We start from the raw sequence: 15,205 nt of genomic DNA, 5'->3' as shown, positions 1-15,205 counted from the left end.
AAAGGATCTTGAACGGTGTCAGTGGGAGGTACAAGTTAGCTGCTGGGGGTGGTGGTCTTGTTGCTTCCTCCTGACTCCCAAATCCACCCTCCCCTTCAGAGGCTTTCAGGTCCCTGCTTTAATTTGGGAGATGCCAAGGTGATGCAGCACCAGTGAGCTGGTCAATGACAGAACTTGTGGGAGAGGGCAGACTCTCAGTGCCCACGCCGTGCCTTGGTTGGAGCAGGGGCAACAGAGGAGCCACGTGTCTGTGGCACTGAGGCCACTGTTGGAGTGGGACTTGGTGTGGGGAGAGGCTGAGACCAGAGTGTTTTGTGTGTGCAGTCAGGTGCTGCTCTACCATTTTTATGAGGAGAAAAAGCAAAAAATGACCCCAACAGAATATTTTAGGGTTTTTTTGCATAACTGTAAATGCAATAAACAGTGATATCCCTGAACAATGAATTCTCGTTGGGATTTTAGAGGTCAGGGGTTCTTCAGAATGTGTGGACTGTTGCTCTGACTTGGGGAACAACGTGTCTGATGTGCTGGTGATGCAAAGGGAGAAGTGTATGGGTAGAGGAGGTTTTTAAAAAAAAAATCCCTAAAATAATCTGTACCTTGGACTTCATGCTTCCCTGTAGGCACTAGAAATCTAAGCTCTTCTGAAGGGGCATGTATGTCATCCTTGTAAGCCAACTTTGAGCAAGGGATATCTTCCATAGTGTAACAAAATAAGCAGTCCAGTCAAGAATGTTTTCAAAGCAATTTCATGGCTTACTGCAGCTTTTATCTACTTAGATGTCCCTGAGCTCTTCATCCTCTTGCCCAGTACTGTGAGAATAGCATGACTTGTGTTATTAACCCATGCCCAGCAGCACAACTCCTGGCTGTGAGGGAAGGGTTGCTTAAAAGCTGTCATCTCTTGCGTGGCTGGGGCTTGGCCTTCTGCTGGCCTGGGAGCAAGGAATCAAGCCACCGTCCCTTACTGATTTCCTTCTTGTCTGACTCCAGGCAGACGGGGTTACTGAGCTATCACTAGGCTGCTTTTGAGGTTAGTTAAAGAATATCTCTATGGACTAAGAGGGAATTTTTGCTTCTCAGGAAGAAGAGATGCCGGATGTAGAAATTGACATTGATGACCTCCTTGATGCAGCCAATGAAGAGGAGAGAGCTCTCAAATTACAGGTAGTATTATTTTCTAATTTTAAATTGGAACGTGGCTGAGTTAATGCATCTGAGTCTGTATTTTGTTTGATTGAATCCACTGTAAGCATAGAATTAAAACTGAGAAGTTCCTAGGTCTAAGTTTAGCATAATCTATTGGACTGTACAAAGGTAATCAAAATCCTTTAGGATAACAAATTTCTGGAAGGTAGATGTTAACAGGAGTAAATAAAAGTTCGAAGAATCTAGTAATATAGGGAGATATACTGAGACAGATTACAGAGCCCTGATTTTTTTTTCTACTCATTCTTATTTTCACATGTATATAAAATAACAGAAAACATAAGAAAAACCCCAAAACAGCCACATAGAAAAAAATATGTGGCTGAGAGTCTGTTATGATGATCAGATAGTTTGTGATTCACTGTGGCAGCAGAAATATGCATGTGTCTGTATACAGATCAGAAATCCTCCCTTGTCTTTAAGATACTGGAAACTTTGTTTCCCTGCCTATAGTAGCTAGAAATTGGAACCCATTGAGTTACTTGGAGTAACTTGTCTAGAAGCTTGAAGAAAGGATAAGATGATCAGCAATGGGAATTAGTAGGGAAAATCAGAAGTTGTCTACTGAAATCGTACAATTCAAACCAGCTCTCTAATTCTCTGAATCCTGCTTGAGGTACAAGTTAATGAATGGAAGAATGAGGGGGAGAAGAAAAGAAACATCATTGTCTTAATAGAGATACATACATCTAAATCAAGATTTAAAACCACTATGAGGGTCTCTGTTTATAATCTTTTCATATGCGTTAAAGAAACCTATCCCAGAGCAGTAGTTTGTACCTCAGCTTACTTCTGGGAGGTGACTAATTTGGTGCTTAGGCACTGCAATCAGATGTGATGCATCTATGGGCACCCCTTTCTCAGTACCCACTGCCCTAGCATGGGGCGTGGCCCCAAGCTGTTTACTCAGTATTTGTAAATAGCTTTGCTGCTTCTGCTTAAACTAGCTGCTGCAGCTGCCCTGCTAGGAATGCCCAACCTAGTTAACATCTGTATTTCTGCATTACAAAGACTGTGGTGCCCTCACAGAAAGCTACCTTTCAAATGTGTGTTGCTGGAAGAAATGTTATTGGATTTTCCTCTCCTCAGTTTTTCTTGTAGAGAAGAATTTTTATAACTTCCAACTGGGAGGAAGGAGCCATCATTTATCTCCTGTTGCAAATTATTCTGATCCACCTAGGGAGCAAAGGTGACTTGCTACAATGCTCAATTTTCGGTAGCATTTTCGTGCAGTGATTCCTGGTTCTTGATCCTTTCCCCACTCCCTTGCCAGGTTTCATACTGTAGAATTGTTTATGTTCACTGTTGTTCTGTTATTGGAACTGACACTTTCATGTTTTTTGCTTCTAGGAAACTCTTGTAGATTGCTACAAACCAACAGAGGTAAAAAGACTTTTCTTAAATACTATTCACCTGTGGAAAGTGTAGCTATGTTCAAGCTAAAGTAACTTTTTTAATACTTATGATAAAGTAAATATAGGAATACTAATAGGGAGCTGATGGGCTTGAGGCTTTATATCCTGGGAAAGTTTGTGCCTGTCACTTGACTACAATAGGAACAGGATTGGGCCCTATGGAGGAGCTGCTCATCATTCCAGCTGAAATATCAATATAGTCTTCTGTAATGTCTTTATTGACTTTAATGCTTAGAGCTGTCATGTTACAAGAGAACTAAACACAAATCTCATAAGAGGATGAAAACCCATGAAACTTAAACTTGTGAGATGGACTGTATGCTCTTTAATATGAAGCCATATAATTTTATCTCTGACAGTAATTTTTTTTATTCTGGGAACTGTTACGTTGATATGGAGCTCAGGTAATTGTTTTTGTGAATGGACTTGAATACAACTGTGGATAACCTGAACTAGTAGGATTTAGTTAAAAGTACTCAACTTTCAACTTGAATATCCATTAATGTGTCCAGTGCCAATATAATCTAATTCTTGTAGTAATGTGTGTTAACTAGGAAGAAGAAATATTGTAACAAAAACTTGGACTCACTGTAAAAAAAAAAGTGTAGGTTGTGGGTCAGTTTCTTGGCTCAATTATAGTCAGTGCTTTCCCACCAGCAGCTGCTGTGCAGTATTTAGTGGAGTGGGTGGCTTATACAATTCCCCTAGTCAGGTACCTTTCAGCTTTGTGTGACTAGAAGCCAGATGTTTGGTTTGAAACAAGGTTGGATATAGCTCAGATCCTCTGTAACATCTGTAGCTGTAGCCACTTAAATACTGGGGCTTAAAGATAGCCAAGCTGTCAGGAAGAACCACTGATACGATTAAATAGACACTTCCCAGTCCATCGGATACTTTCTTCAGGGCTCTTCCATTTTTATTGATTCCTGTGCTAGATTGGGGAAGTTCTCCAGAATTGCTATTACAGTTGCTGGTACTAACTTTTTGACAGTGCAGGGAACTGAGCCAGAGAGACTCGCATGGTTACACTTGTATAGCTTGGTCTCTGTGGTACCTTGATATAGTTACAGCAGAACACAATCACCCAAAACGGATATGCCAGGCCAAAAAATCAAGTCTTCAGATGTCTCACTGTAGTAATACTACACAACCGATGACCCCTGTCACCCTCCTCCAGCCTTCTCTCAGCAAGTGCTGTTGAATCTTAGTTGTTCTTTGTAAGATAGGTGTGAAGGCTGATATGGCATAGGGAACCTGACATGGTTCTTCTCACAGGCTAGTGAATGAAAGTGAGGGCCATGAGTGGGTGGGAGGAATGGGTTGTCAAGAGTTTAGCAGCCTCTTATATGCTGACCTCTTACTTCTGTGTTATCTGAAGGTAGATGAGGAAGGCAGAGAATCAAATCACTACCATTCTTCCTCCTTCATTGAACATGTAATGAGAATAATTTTTCTTAGTTCTGAGGCTTGACACTTAATGCAAGGACAAATTGCAGAGCTCTGATAAGCCTACATGACTTTTTTGCATGTTAGTCAGTTTTCCACTGGAAACCTTGGTCATAGAACTACACAAAATACTTGTGCCATGCAGGTAAGCGAAGTTGGCATGGCAGTTCACAGGAACCAACATCCTGGACACATGTGCCTTGACTGCCCTCAAGGTGCTTGGATCAAGGTGAGATTTTAATACTTAACTTGTGACTTGCCTCTTCAGTCCTCTGCTGATGGAATGGAGGCACCTCCTTTATCTGAGAGAATACCTATCTTCCTTGACAATCTTTTGAGATAGCCAAGTTGAGAGAGGTACTTAATTTGCTCTTCTGTGAGGATAGTTGCCAAAATGGGAGTAATTTCCCAGGATTGTTTTCACAACAGCAGCTTTTCTTCATCTGTAGCATAAGCCCAGTAGTACCACGTGACGCTAACTTAGGCCACTTAAAAACAATGACTTTTAACCTGCAGCGTGTGGAGTAGGAAGAGCCTTTAAGTTGGTTTAAACTTGCTATATGAGGATCTACACCTCGTCTAGAAAATCTGCAATCCTTTCATATATGCAAACCATTCAAAACTATTGAGGTAATTGGTTTGTGAAAGGATTTCTAGAAGATTTGTGGAGAATGGATGTGAACTGATGGAATTTCTCCTGACCAATGAAATACAGTCAATCCAGTGCACTAGGGATTTTAGCATCAAGAGTTATACAGTTTGCAAAAGACAGTAATCCTTAACTGGGGAAAAATTTATGTAATATGTCTCCACTATTCAGAACATAAGGAAAAACAGTACAGGCAGAAAGCTCAATAGCTTGAAGCTCTTATCCCATCTGTCTAAAACAAGCAAACAAAACACCCAAATGTATATCTTAAGTCAGTTTTGCTTAGTGTCTTTCACTTAGACTAAAGGTTAAGGAAAGACTGAGGGATTTTTTGCATGTATTCTGGATTGACTTTTCATCAGAAGCAGCAGAGCTATCCAGGTCACTTCAAAGATTGAAGGAATTCTTAGCCTCTCTAATAAATTGGCCAAAGATAGTAGCTGACAGTAACTTATGAGGAACTGCTATGAAAGCTTTCTTCTAAGGGAAATATAGGTACACTGTTGAATGTGCTCTGAAATTTTAAAAGCTTTTATAAGGTAGCAGTTACAGCTGTTTGAATTTGCATGGAAATATGCTTAACGTGGGAACCTTCTTGTAAAGAGTTGAATAGTTTACCCAACAAGGCAACTAAAGTTTAATCAGGAAAACGCACACGGTCAGTATGACTTTTAGGTGCTATTTAAGTTTACATTAATGATCCTTAAATTAAAATGTTGATTTGCTAATCAAGATTCATATGCTATGGGACTGTGTCATTCTGTCATTAAAAGTTAAGTTTGTAAAATGTGCCAGAAACTAAAAATAATTTCTGGGCACAATCTGCCAACTTGGTGTAGAAACATAATTTTAAAAAAAAAAAGTGGCTAAGATACTTTAAAGTTTGCTAGTTAACAAATTTATGGCTTTATTGGTGTTAATCACTGCAATATGTGACTTGTATTTATACTTCGCGTCCTTTTACTTGAGCCACGATCTCCTTGCTTGGTGTAGTTAGGTTGCACTTGAAGAGGAGTAGCTGCCTGACTCAAGGTGTAGGCTTTGGGATCTCAAATGTGGACAATGCTTTGACACATGATGGTGGTCTTCCCACCATGCAAAATTAAAGTGCTAGAAGTATTCTTCAGACAGTTTATACTTTCTTTGCTTCCTCTTCTCTCCTGTTATTATCGTACCTAGTTCAAAACCAGTACATGTCATGTAACCTTGACATAAGACAAGGCTTGACGTGAGAGAACAGCAGTTCATTTTTAGGACTGCACAAATTTAAAGGGTATGCTATCTACAAAATCAGAGCCCTAACCAAATCTTGGATCTGTTTTTGTGATTAAAAAGGAGCAGAGAGCAGCCGCAATCCTCCTGCATCACCCATATGCCAGAGCAGCCACTGCTTCACTCAGTGCCATGCATCTCCAGTGGAAATCCCACTCAGACCTTTGTCAAGTTGCTATCTCGGTTCTGTCTATAGAATGGAAAATCTTAGTGTATGTCACAGGAATTTTGAGTTAACAATGAATGTGACAAATTTAAATATAATCTGTAATCTTCATGATAGGGTTTTGATACTTGCCAATAGACTCTTATTTAGAGTCTAAGTTTAGTCTATTATTTAGAATAGGAAGACTGTTGTGGGCAAGAAATCAATGAGGTTTGGTGAAAACATACTTTGAAGGAGGCTTGCTAAATCTGTGGTGGTATATGTCTGCTATTGGTAGCAGCAAGGCCACTCATTTAGACTGGGCCTTGGAGAAAATCTGAAATATTTGTGGCTGATGTGAATTAGAACTTCTGCCAGTGGGACTGCCAAAGTGATGACAGGAGAAACAACAAGGAGAATCTTAAACTACTATGGGAGAGAAATCCAACGAGTGGGCAATTTTACGTTTACTGACTCTGAAGGATGCGGTTGAGCTGCACAATGTCTGTGGATAACTAATCTTTGAAGAGAACTAGATAAATTAGATTTGGGGTTTCTTTGCCTCTTTCTTTTCCCATAAAATTATACCAAGTTTCAGGTGAATGGGCTCGAGATCTCTCCCACTCAGGCAGGCAGGATTAAATCTATCTAGACTATCCTGTTAGTATAATTCTTCACTCAGTGCAAAATTGGAGAAAAAGGAGATGAAGTTGCATCATAAAAGACAGTCATTTTGCTGGCCATGTTTAATAAGTTTTCAGTATGATTTCCAAACTATATTAAACTGCTGTGCATATTCTCTGGAGAGTTTGGGCAGAGATTTAGTCACTGACTATTCAGCTACTTCAGTGACTAGAGTATTTCAGCAGCTTTTAACAATTTTGAGAAAGGTAGAGATGCATTTGCTTAAGTATAAGTTTCTCCAAGTTTAATTCATAGTTGGAGCAAATGACAGGCTTGTGACGCAGCTTTTTAGAGTGGTCCAAGCACTGTGGTTTTTTAAACTAAAAACTATCTTGAGTATGTCTTCAGATAATGTACTTAGTATGCAGATATGAATGGATGACTCAACGCTTCTGAAATGGAACTTCTGAAATTTGGAAGGATCAGAGGTTTTTTGGTCCTACTGTGTTATGAATTCTTTCAAATTCATGTTACTAGTTGTTTTTTTAATATAACCACAAGGCAGCAATATATAGGATACCCATTCAAAGCAATAGTAACTAAAGATGTGTCCTAAAGCCTCAGTATAATGTACTGCCTTACATCTGGGAGAGTCTAGAAGCTCGTAGACATTGACTGTAGCTCTGCTGATAGGTGGTAAATTATTAAGCCACAGAACTTGAAATCAAATAGGACTGCCCAAGTGCTTGACCCACTCTGCCTAGGTCGTAGAAGACGAAGGCAGGGACTGGGAGAATGAAGAACTGCCCACTGTAGAAGGTCAGGTTTGAGAATATCTAAGGAACCTGAAGGTGCATAAGTCCATGGGACGTGATGAGATGCATATGCATGTTCTGAGGGAACTGGCGGATGAAGTGGCCAAGCCACTCTCAATCATATTTGAGAAGTAGTGGCAGTCCAGTGAAGTTCCTGCTGACTGGAAATGGGGAAACATAACCCCCATTTTTAAAAAGGGAAAAAGGGAAGACCCAGGGAACTATAGACTGGTCAGTCTCACCTCTGTGCCTGGCACGGTCATGGAGCAGATCCTCCTGGAAACTATGCTCGGGCACCTGGAAAACAAGGAGGTGATTGGTGACAGCCAACACAGCTTCACTAAGGGCAAATTGTGCCTGACAAACTTGGTGACCTTCTATGATGGGGTTACAGCATCAGTGGATAAGGGAAGAGTGACTGATGTCTTCTACCTGGACATATGCAAAGCATTTGACACTGTCCCACTTGACATCCTTGTCTCTAAGTTAGAGAGTCATGGACTTGATGGATGGACCACTCGATGGATAAGGAATTAGCTGGATGGTCACACTCAAAGGGTTGTGGTCAACAGCTCAATTTCCAAGTGGAGAACGGCGATGAGTGGTGTTCCTCAGGGGTCAGTACTGGGACTGGCACTGTTCAACATCTTTGTCAGCGACATGGACAGTGGGATTGAGCGCACCCTCAGCAAGTTTGCAGATCACACCAAGCTGTGTGGTGCAGTCGACATGCTGGAGGGAAGAGATGCCATCCAGAGGGACCTTGACAGGCTGGAGAGGTGGGCCTGTGTGAACTGCATGAAGTTCAACAAGGCCAAGTGCAAGGTCCTGCACATGGGTCAGGGTAATTCCAAGCCCAACTACAGGCTGGGCAGGGAATGGATTGAGGAGCCCTGAGGAGGAGGACTTGGCAGTGTTGGTGGACGAGAAGCTCAGTGTGACTCGGCAATGTGCACTTGCAGCCCAGAAAGCCAACCGTGTCCTGGCACACATCAAAAACAGCATGACCAGCAGGTCAAGGGAGGTGATTCTCCCCCTCTGTTCTGCTCTTGAGACCCCACCTGGAGTACTGCATCCAGCTCTGGCTGGGGTCCCCAGTACAAGATAGACATGGAGCTGTTGGAGCAAGTCCAGAGGAGGGCCATGAAGACGATCAGAGGGCTGGAGCACCTCTCCTATGAGGACAGGCTGAGGGAGTTGGGATTGTTCAGCCTGGAGAAGAGAAGGTTCCAGGGAGACCTTACAGCAGCCTTCCAGTACCTAAAGGGGGCCTACAAGAGAGCTGGAGAGGGACTGTTTATGAGGGAGTGTAGTGACAGGACAAGGGGTAATGGCTTTAAGCTGAAGGAGGGGAGACTTATATTAGATATTAGGAAGAAATTCTTCACTGTGAGGGTGGTGAGGCGCTGGAACAGGTTGCCCAGAGGTTGTGGCTGCCCTGTCCCTGGCAGTGTTCAAGGCCAGGTTGGATGGGGCTTTGGGCAACGTGGTCTAGTGGAGGGTGTCCCTGTCTGTGGCAGGGGGGTTGGCACTAGATGATCTTTGAGGTCCCTTCCAACCCAAACTATTCTATGGTTCTATGATTTTGTAGAGGAAAAAGTTAAACATGCATATTTAAAAGTAGTGCAGACAGAGGCATGTCTAGAAAAACATCATTTCTTGTTCATCCATTTGACCACTCTGAATTCAGTGAACTAAAACTGTTTATATGCCTGCTGAGATCTGCCCTATATTGTACTATAGTGATGGAGGGAATTAAGCTTTCATGTTGTCATTTCAACAAATACTCCATGAAAACAACTTACAAATACCCATAGCAATATTATAAGAATAGAGGAGCAAACAGTAATTTGACAAGAATAAGCTGTGTTTGTTTACGTGCTGCTGAGCTGGAGAATAAATGGACTGCATATCTTGACCATAGCTTTTATGGTATTTAGTCATTGCCTTGTATAGGGCTTGCCAAGCAGCTAAATTGCTGCATGTTGTCCTCTCCTGGGCTCCAATGGTGCTGGGGCCTCACTGAAGAGGACGTGCTGATGGGATTGCTCCATGAGGCTGCAGAGATGCTGCATCAGTTCTTGCTAATAGAAGGCATCTTCTGGTCCCCTTCTCACAAAGCATCTGTGCCTCATCAGTTCACTTCTACAGATACAATCGGCCTCAGGCTTGAGCCTGTGGGGAAGGGAAGGTGTTTGCCAGTAGGGTTCCCTCTTATTTTTTTTTTTATTTTTTTTAACTATTCAGATGACACTTTTGAGCTATTGTTTAGTTTCTTCCCCAATTAACTATGGGAATTGCTATCCAGGCTGACTTTACTTTTCACATCCAACTAATCAGGCTCTCCCCAGGAAATAGCCTTGGGCAAACAGTCAAGGAAATGTTGATTTTTTTTTTTTTTTTTAACTTGGCTGCAGGGAAGTAAAGCTGTGGAAGAAAGCTGGGTTAGGATTCATTTCATGCTCTAGTGAAGCAGGACGACTAGAAACGCTACATTTTGGTTTAAGAACTAGTCCTATCACATATGTACTGTTTGTGGAAGAGCAATCTGGAGAGACAGTCTAATTAGTCTCCAGAATTAATTGGAAGACTTGAATAGGAAGTCTGGAATTCATTGCCTGTCAAATGACCTCATTAAAACAATGAATCACACCTCTAAAGCAGAGAGGTGAAGTGATTTCCTCTCCTTTCTTGAATTATCATTTCACCTTTGTTGTCTGTATTTTTTTTTCATTCTGCATTAGATGTAATGCTTTTGCTGAACTGAATGCCTTTGTTTCACTGGAAAGCATTAGGGAAGGGAGAAGACAAATGCCTACGGCTGAATATAGATGAGTTCAAATGAACTATAGGTTTAGTTTCTGTCTTATTTAAATTGCCTTTAGAATTAAAAGGATGTCTTCTAGGAACAATGATTCTGTATTAGAAATTAACAGGACTCTCAATGCTTGTAACAAAACTGTATGTAAAGGTGATCTCCTTACAAAAAAATCTGTAAAAAGAATTTAAACTGAGTTTGTATACATTTTTGCCTTTTGTATTTATCAAGGCCCAAAGTACTGGTGTGAGATTTTTCCTCTGTTAAAAGTAGATGTCACCTGTGTATTTCTGGCTGTAGCCCTCTAAGGAATAATTCATAAGTTCTTGAATCTTTAGCTGAATTATTGTTAAATGTTTTCCAACTCTGTGAATTAAGTATTACATAATTAGATAATCCAACCTGTCTCACAGAACTACTTTTAACATAGATTGTTACCTGATCAGCTTTTAAAAGCATGATGCTAAACTTCAGCATATTTCCTAGAGGGGATTTCAAGAAAATGCTCTGTGTAAAATGACTTTTGTGTGATGTTGAGGTAGATGTTGATATTAAGCTTTCTATTAAGCCTTGACTCAAATGTCCACAAGGACTAAAACTGCAGTTTTTGAGTGATGTTTAAAGAAAACAAATGGCTATTACTGTATGTCATAAAGCTGAGCTGGTTAGTTGAAGTGGAGGCTTATTGAAATACTGAGAAGTCTCATTTCCTGCCTCCAAGAGGGAAAATGTGCATCTTTTCTAGAATGCCGCCTTTCCTTGATGGGGAGCTGCAAAACAAGAAAGGCACAAGCACTGGAGCACAACTGTGTTAATGACAGCCAGCTCCATGCAAGCATCAGATGCAAAATGATAATTAAATCAGAAATGTACTGAACCAGTGCTCTGATTTGCACACCCATGGAATCTGCACAACAGCACTATTGCTTTATGTGAAATGTCTGCCACATACAAAATGCTCCTGTTGGGTTTTGCTGTTTGCTACTGCAGACCCTTATTTCAAGAAAAATAGTTCCTGAGGGTAAAGCATTTTTCAATTGTTACATGTACTTCAAATGAAATACAGCTCCTTTGCCCTTCCTTAAGAATAGCCTCAACTACCTCAGATCTTGTTAGGGGGTTCCCCCAACAGTTTGGTTTATTTTGGCAGCACTGAAGTTCCTAGGTGGTGTTAATATTAAAAACGTCTAGCAAATACCTTGTTCTGCAAAAGAAGGTGCTTGTGGTACCACTTCAGAGTATAAAGGGAGGAACTTCCCTCCCTTGCTGTAATGTTGTATTGAAAAGCAACTAACCCCTGGCAATGTTTCATAACCAAGGGAAACTTGCTCCAAATTCTTCTGACTTGTGGGAGAAAATGGACAGAGAAAGGGCAGAAGTGCCTTGCAAACAGGGATATCCCAAATGGGTACAGTCAGAATAATGTCCATAGATTTCCCTATGCACTCTGCAGATGTCCCTTCCTTGTAATGCTCTTACTTTCAACTTCTGTGAAGCAGTTGACAGTTTCCAATTGCAGTGTCTTGTTGTTGCCTTGATAGTGGGTGAAGGGGGTGTAGAGTATTTGTGGCTTTAACAGAAAACTAGTGAAGTCATTGAAAAGGAAGAACTGAACTTCAGCCCATTCCTGCCCAAAACTGTCTTAATCTGACCTTTTGGCACAGGAGTATAGCTTTTTATGGAAAGAGCTGTTTAAAGGCAATATTAATTCCATCAAGCCCAAGTAAAAATCTTTTAAGATCACTTTGGAGAGTTTATTTCTATAATGATTTCACTGCAAGGCTTTAAGTTTGCTAGTAAAAAATTCTGAAGTGTATTCCTACATTGCAAATGGCACCATGCAACATTAGTTTGGCATTATCAAGTCTTTACAATGATGAAAGGGTAACACAGGACCAATGCATAGTGCATTGAAAGCTGTTGAATGTTTAGAGTAAACCTGTCTCCCTCTTTTTTTCTGACCTTTGAATGGATTAGTACTGTACTCCTGACAAGTTTAGAGCAGATATTGTTGCAGTAGCTTGTGCCTATGTGGATGTATAGATGTGCATAAACTGTCAGGAAAGGAAGTTGCTCTGTTGGGGTGATACCTGCCAGGGTTCTGGTCCCACTAGAAAAACCTGACATCTTTCTCAAGTTAAAATACATGTTTAGAGAGACTTTCCTGGATAATACATGTTTCAATGGGACTTTTTGGAAAGGTACTGTGTCATTCAAGTGGTGATCTTGTTCACTGGAATCTTTAGCCTCAAGCATTCAGCTAGGATGTCATACTTTTTGTCCTTTCACATCAACCTGACTAAATCCATAATTACATTTCATGTTTATAGCTAAATGATTTCATGATAAGAACCTCTTTGTAGGTGTATATATAGTACTTAAGGGTAAACATTATTCTCCCAAGGTGGTAGTAAGGGGTGATTTAGCTTTTAATGCATTTGCAGTTACATGAAATTGTATACCAAAAGGATTTAAGATAATGGTGTAACTCTGTAAGCTTCTGTTCTCCCACAATTTAAAAAGAGAAAATCTGCTGAAGCTGGGGGAAATATTACTGTGAATAAAGACCTGGTCCATGAATGTATTTTTTTCATAATAGTACCATTCACTGAGCTCAGCAACCAGCTTCACCCAGCATAAGCCAGCAGTGCTACTCTGGCTCCTTGTTCCTGCCTTGCTTCAGACTGTCATGAGTAGCGATGTGAGACTGAGTGGTGAGCCTGGTTGGAGAGCTGAGCCAGCTTGGAAAGTAGCAGGGCAAGAGAAAAAACAGCTGAGTTTTTAGCCAGATCAGCTTTCTGTTCCAGCTGAGTATGCAGCCAAACGAAATGCTAGTGCTGGTGTGGAGAGCGGTGAGAGAAACACTTCTTTTGGCAGGAGTGCTGATTTCTGTGAAGGCTTAATCTGTGAAAGTAGTCTTTGACTATTTGCATTGTATCCAGCCACAGATACTGCTTGATTCAACAGTTGGTAGAAGGCCCTGTGTAGTAAAAGCCTGGAAGACTGCTAGCAACTGAACCTGAACGCTCATGCAGAGGAAAAGCTAGTTGTTCACACCTTCGCTGTGTGATGAGAGTATCCATAAAAGGCTTCTGGAGATCAGGCCAGAGAAATTCCAGCTTAGCTGTAAAAGCTTAAATAAAAATGTATAGTTTGCTTTGATTTTTTTTTAAACTCAAAATTGTGGTATTATGGGATCATAAAAATTACTCATATTTTCTAATCTTTTTTCCTAGGAATTTATCAAAGAGCTGCTAACTCGGATAAGAGGAATGAGGAAACTCAGTCCCCCTCAAAAGAAGAGTATATAAATAACTTGAAGTAGTAGCACTCTGTAAAGACTTGGCAAGGGAAATGGGACTTTGAATACAAGACCTTTATTAAAATAGTTGTCTTTCTCCACAACTTTTTTGATTTCATTCAGTTTTGACTCGAGGAAATTTCTTTTGTGTGTTTTAAGGGTTCTTTTTTAAGTGTCAATTTTTTTTATCAAGAATATCAACAATTTGGATGCTGCTCAACTTTCACTTCAGGATTACTGAAGCAAGTGAAGAATCCAAGAGTTAGTGATGAGGAGCAGCAAGTCTACATGGTGAACCAGAAGATCTTGTAAATTTACAGAGCTAGGAGACTTCTCCTTGCAACTAGTTGGATAACGTTTTTTAAGTTGATTGTACATTTAATTCATGGATGTCAAGTTTCTTGTGCTTGTCTGTACATAAATTATAAAGTGGGTTGTGAATACTGTTTCACATGAATGGAAGGAAAAGTTTGTTACAGTAAATTATTTAAATGGTGGTTATTGCAAATTTGCTACCAGAAGGTACCAATTTAGATTACTAAAATGAGTGCTGCCATTTTTCTAAATACCCTTAAAGCAGCCCAGTGAGGAATTTCATCATATCTCCTTGTTTAGACTGCAGCATATGAGAATTGGGAATTTTAAGGGCTTCATGTGTAGACTCAAAGTTATTTGATTGACTTCGATGCTTTGCCAGATCATTTCCTCTCCACCTATGGTGTCTTGGAACTCCGCTAACCTATACTGAATAAGGGCCTGTAGTGATATCTAGAGAAATGTCCGTCACCATTTAAAAGCTGCCTCACAGTGGAGGAAAGGCAGTGCTACCAAAATGAATTGCAAGCACTGTATTGCATTTAGTGATGTGGTCTTAATTGAATGCAGTTTCCTCTCCTATTAAGGTAGGCAAAGAGTATTATAGTCTTTGTTTATGGCTCTGCCCTGAGAAGTGGGGAGACTTCTTAACTTGGGCTCTCTTACTTGTAAAAGCAAGAACAGAAGAGAGATCCCTGCTCCCTCCTGGAAAATGTCCTAACTACAATGTTCAATAAGCTACCATATACTGGTAGGTTACACTAGTCAGGCATTTTATATCAAGGGTGCTCTGAACATATTTTATTTTTCAAAAGAAGTACATGTTTGTGAATTTTGTGTACTGGCAAGCTTTTTTAATGTATTTAATTTTGTAATGTTTACCGATTTTATTTACCAGATATTTACTCAAATAAATGGAACAACTTGTGACTTGTTACATGTACACTTTACAAGACTGCTGTTGCTGAGTAGGTTCATAAATGGACTTGCTGGTCAGAAAGAGAAGCCTGGGAGGTGGTAAGTATGTGGGAACCCAGCTGTAGACCCTAATTGGCTTTTAATGTGCCCAGAATCACTCAGTCAAACTCGTGTAACTTGGTGCACAGCCTCACTTTTGAAAGTCTTCTGCAGATGAGGCCTGCCTTCACTGTACCATGGGGGATTTAAAAAGGAGAGGGGGAAAAAAAAAAGCCTGG

General features: G+C 40.6%; 1 protein-coding gene across 1 annotated transcript in view; it reads left to right on the top strand.

Annotated features, from left to right (window-relative positions):
- PPP1R14C (protein phosphatase 1 regulatory inhibitor subunit 14C) overlaps positions 1–14,946 on the top strand; it is a 57,334-nt gene extending 42,388 nt beyond the window's left edge. Inside the window, exons 2-4 of the mRNA XM_075748419.1 lie at positions 1,084–1,167; positions 2,560–2,592; positions 13,630–14,946. Of these exons, the coding sequence (XP_075604534.1) occupies positions 1,084–1,167; positions 2,560–2,592; positions 13,630–13,704 (192 nt within the window). The 3' untranslated portion in view covers positions 13,705–14,946. The remainder of the gene's footprint in view (positions 1–1,083; positions 1,168–2,559; positions 2,593–13,629) is intronic.
- The last annotated feature ends 259 nt before the right edge of the window (positions 14,947–15,205 follow it).

Source organism: Balearica regulorum, chromosome 3 (assembly GCF_011004875.1).
Source record: "Balearica regulorum gibbericeps isolate bBalReg1 chromosome 3, bBalReg1.pri, whole genome shotgun sequence".
In the NCBI taxonomy this organism is placed as follows: domain Eukaryota; kingdom Metazoa; phylum Chordata; class Aves; order Gruiformes; family Gruidae; genus Balearica; species Balearica regulorum.
Note: the sequence above shows the minus strand (reverse complement) of the source record. Positions and strands in the feature narration are given on the sequence as shown.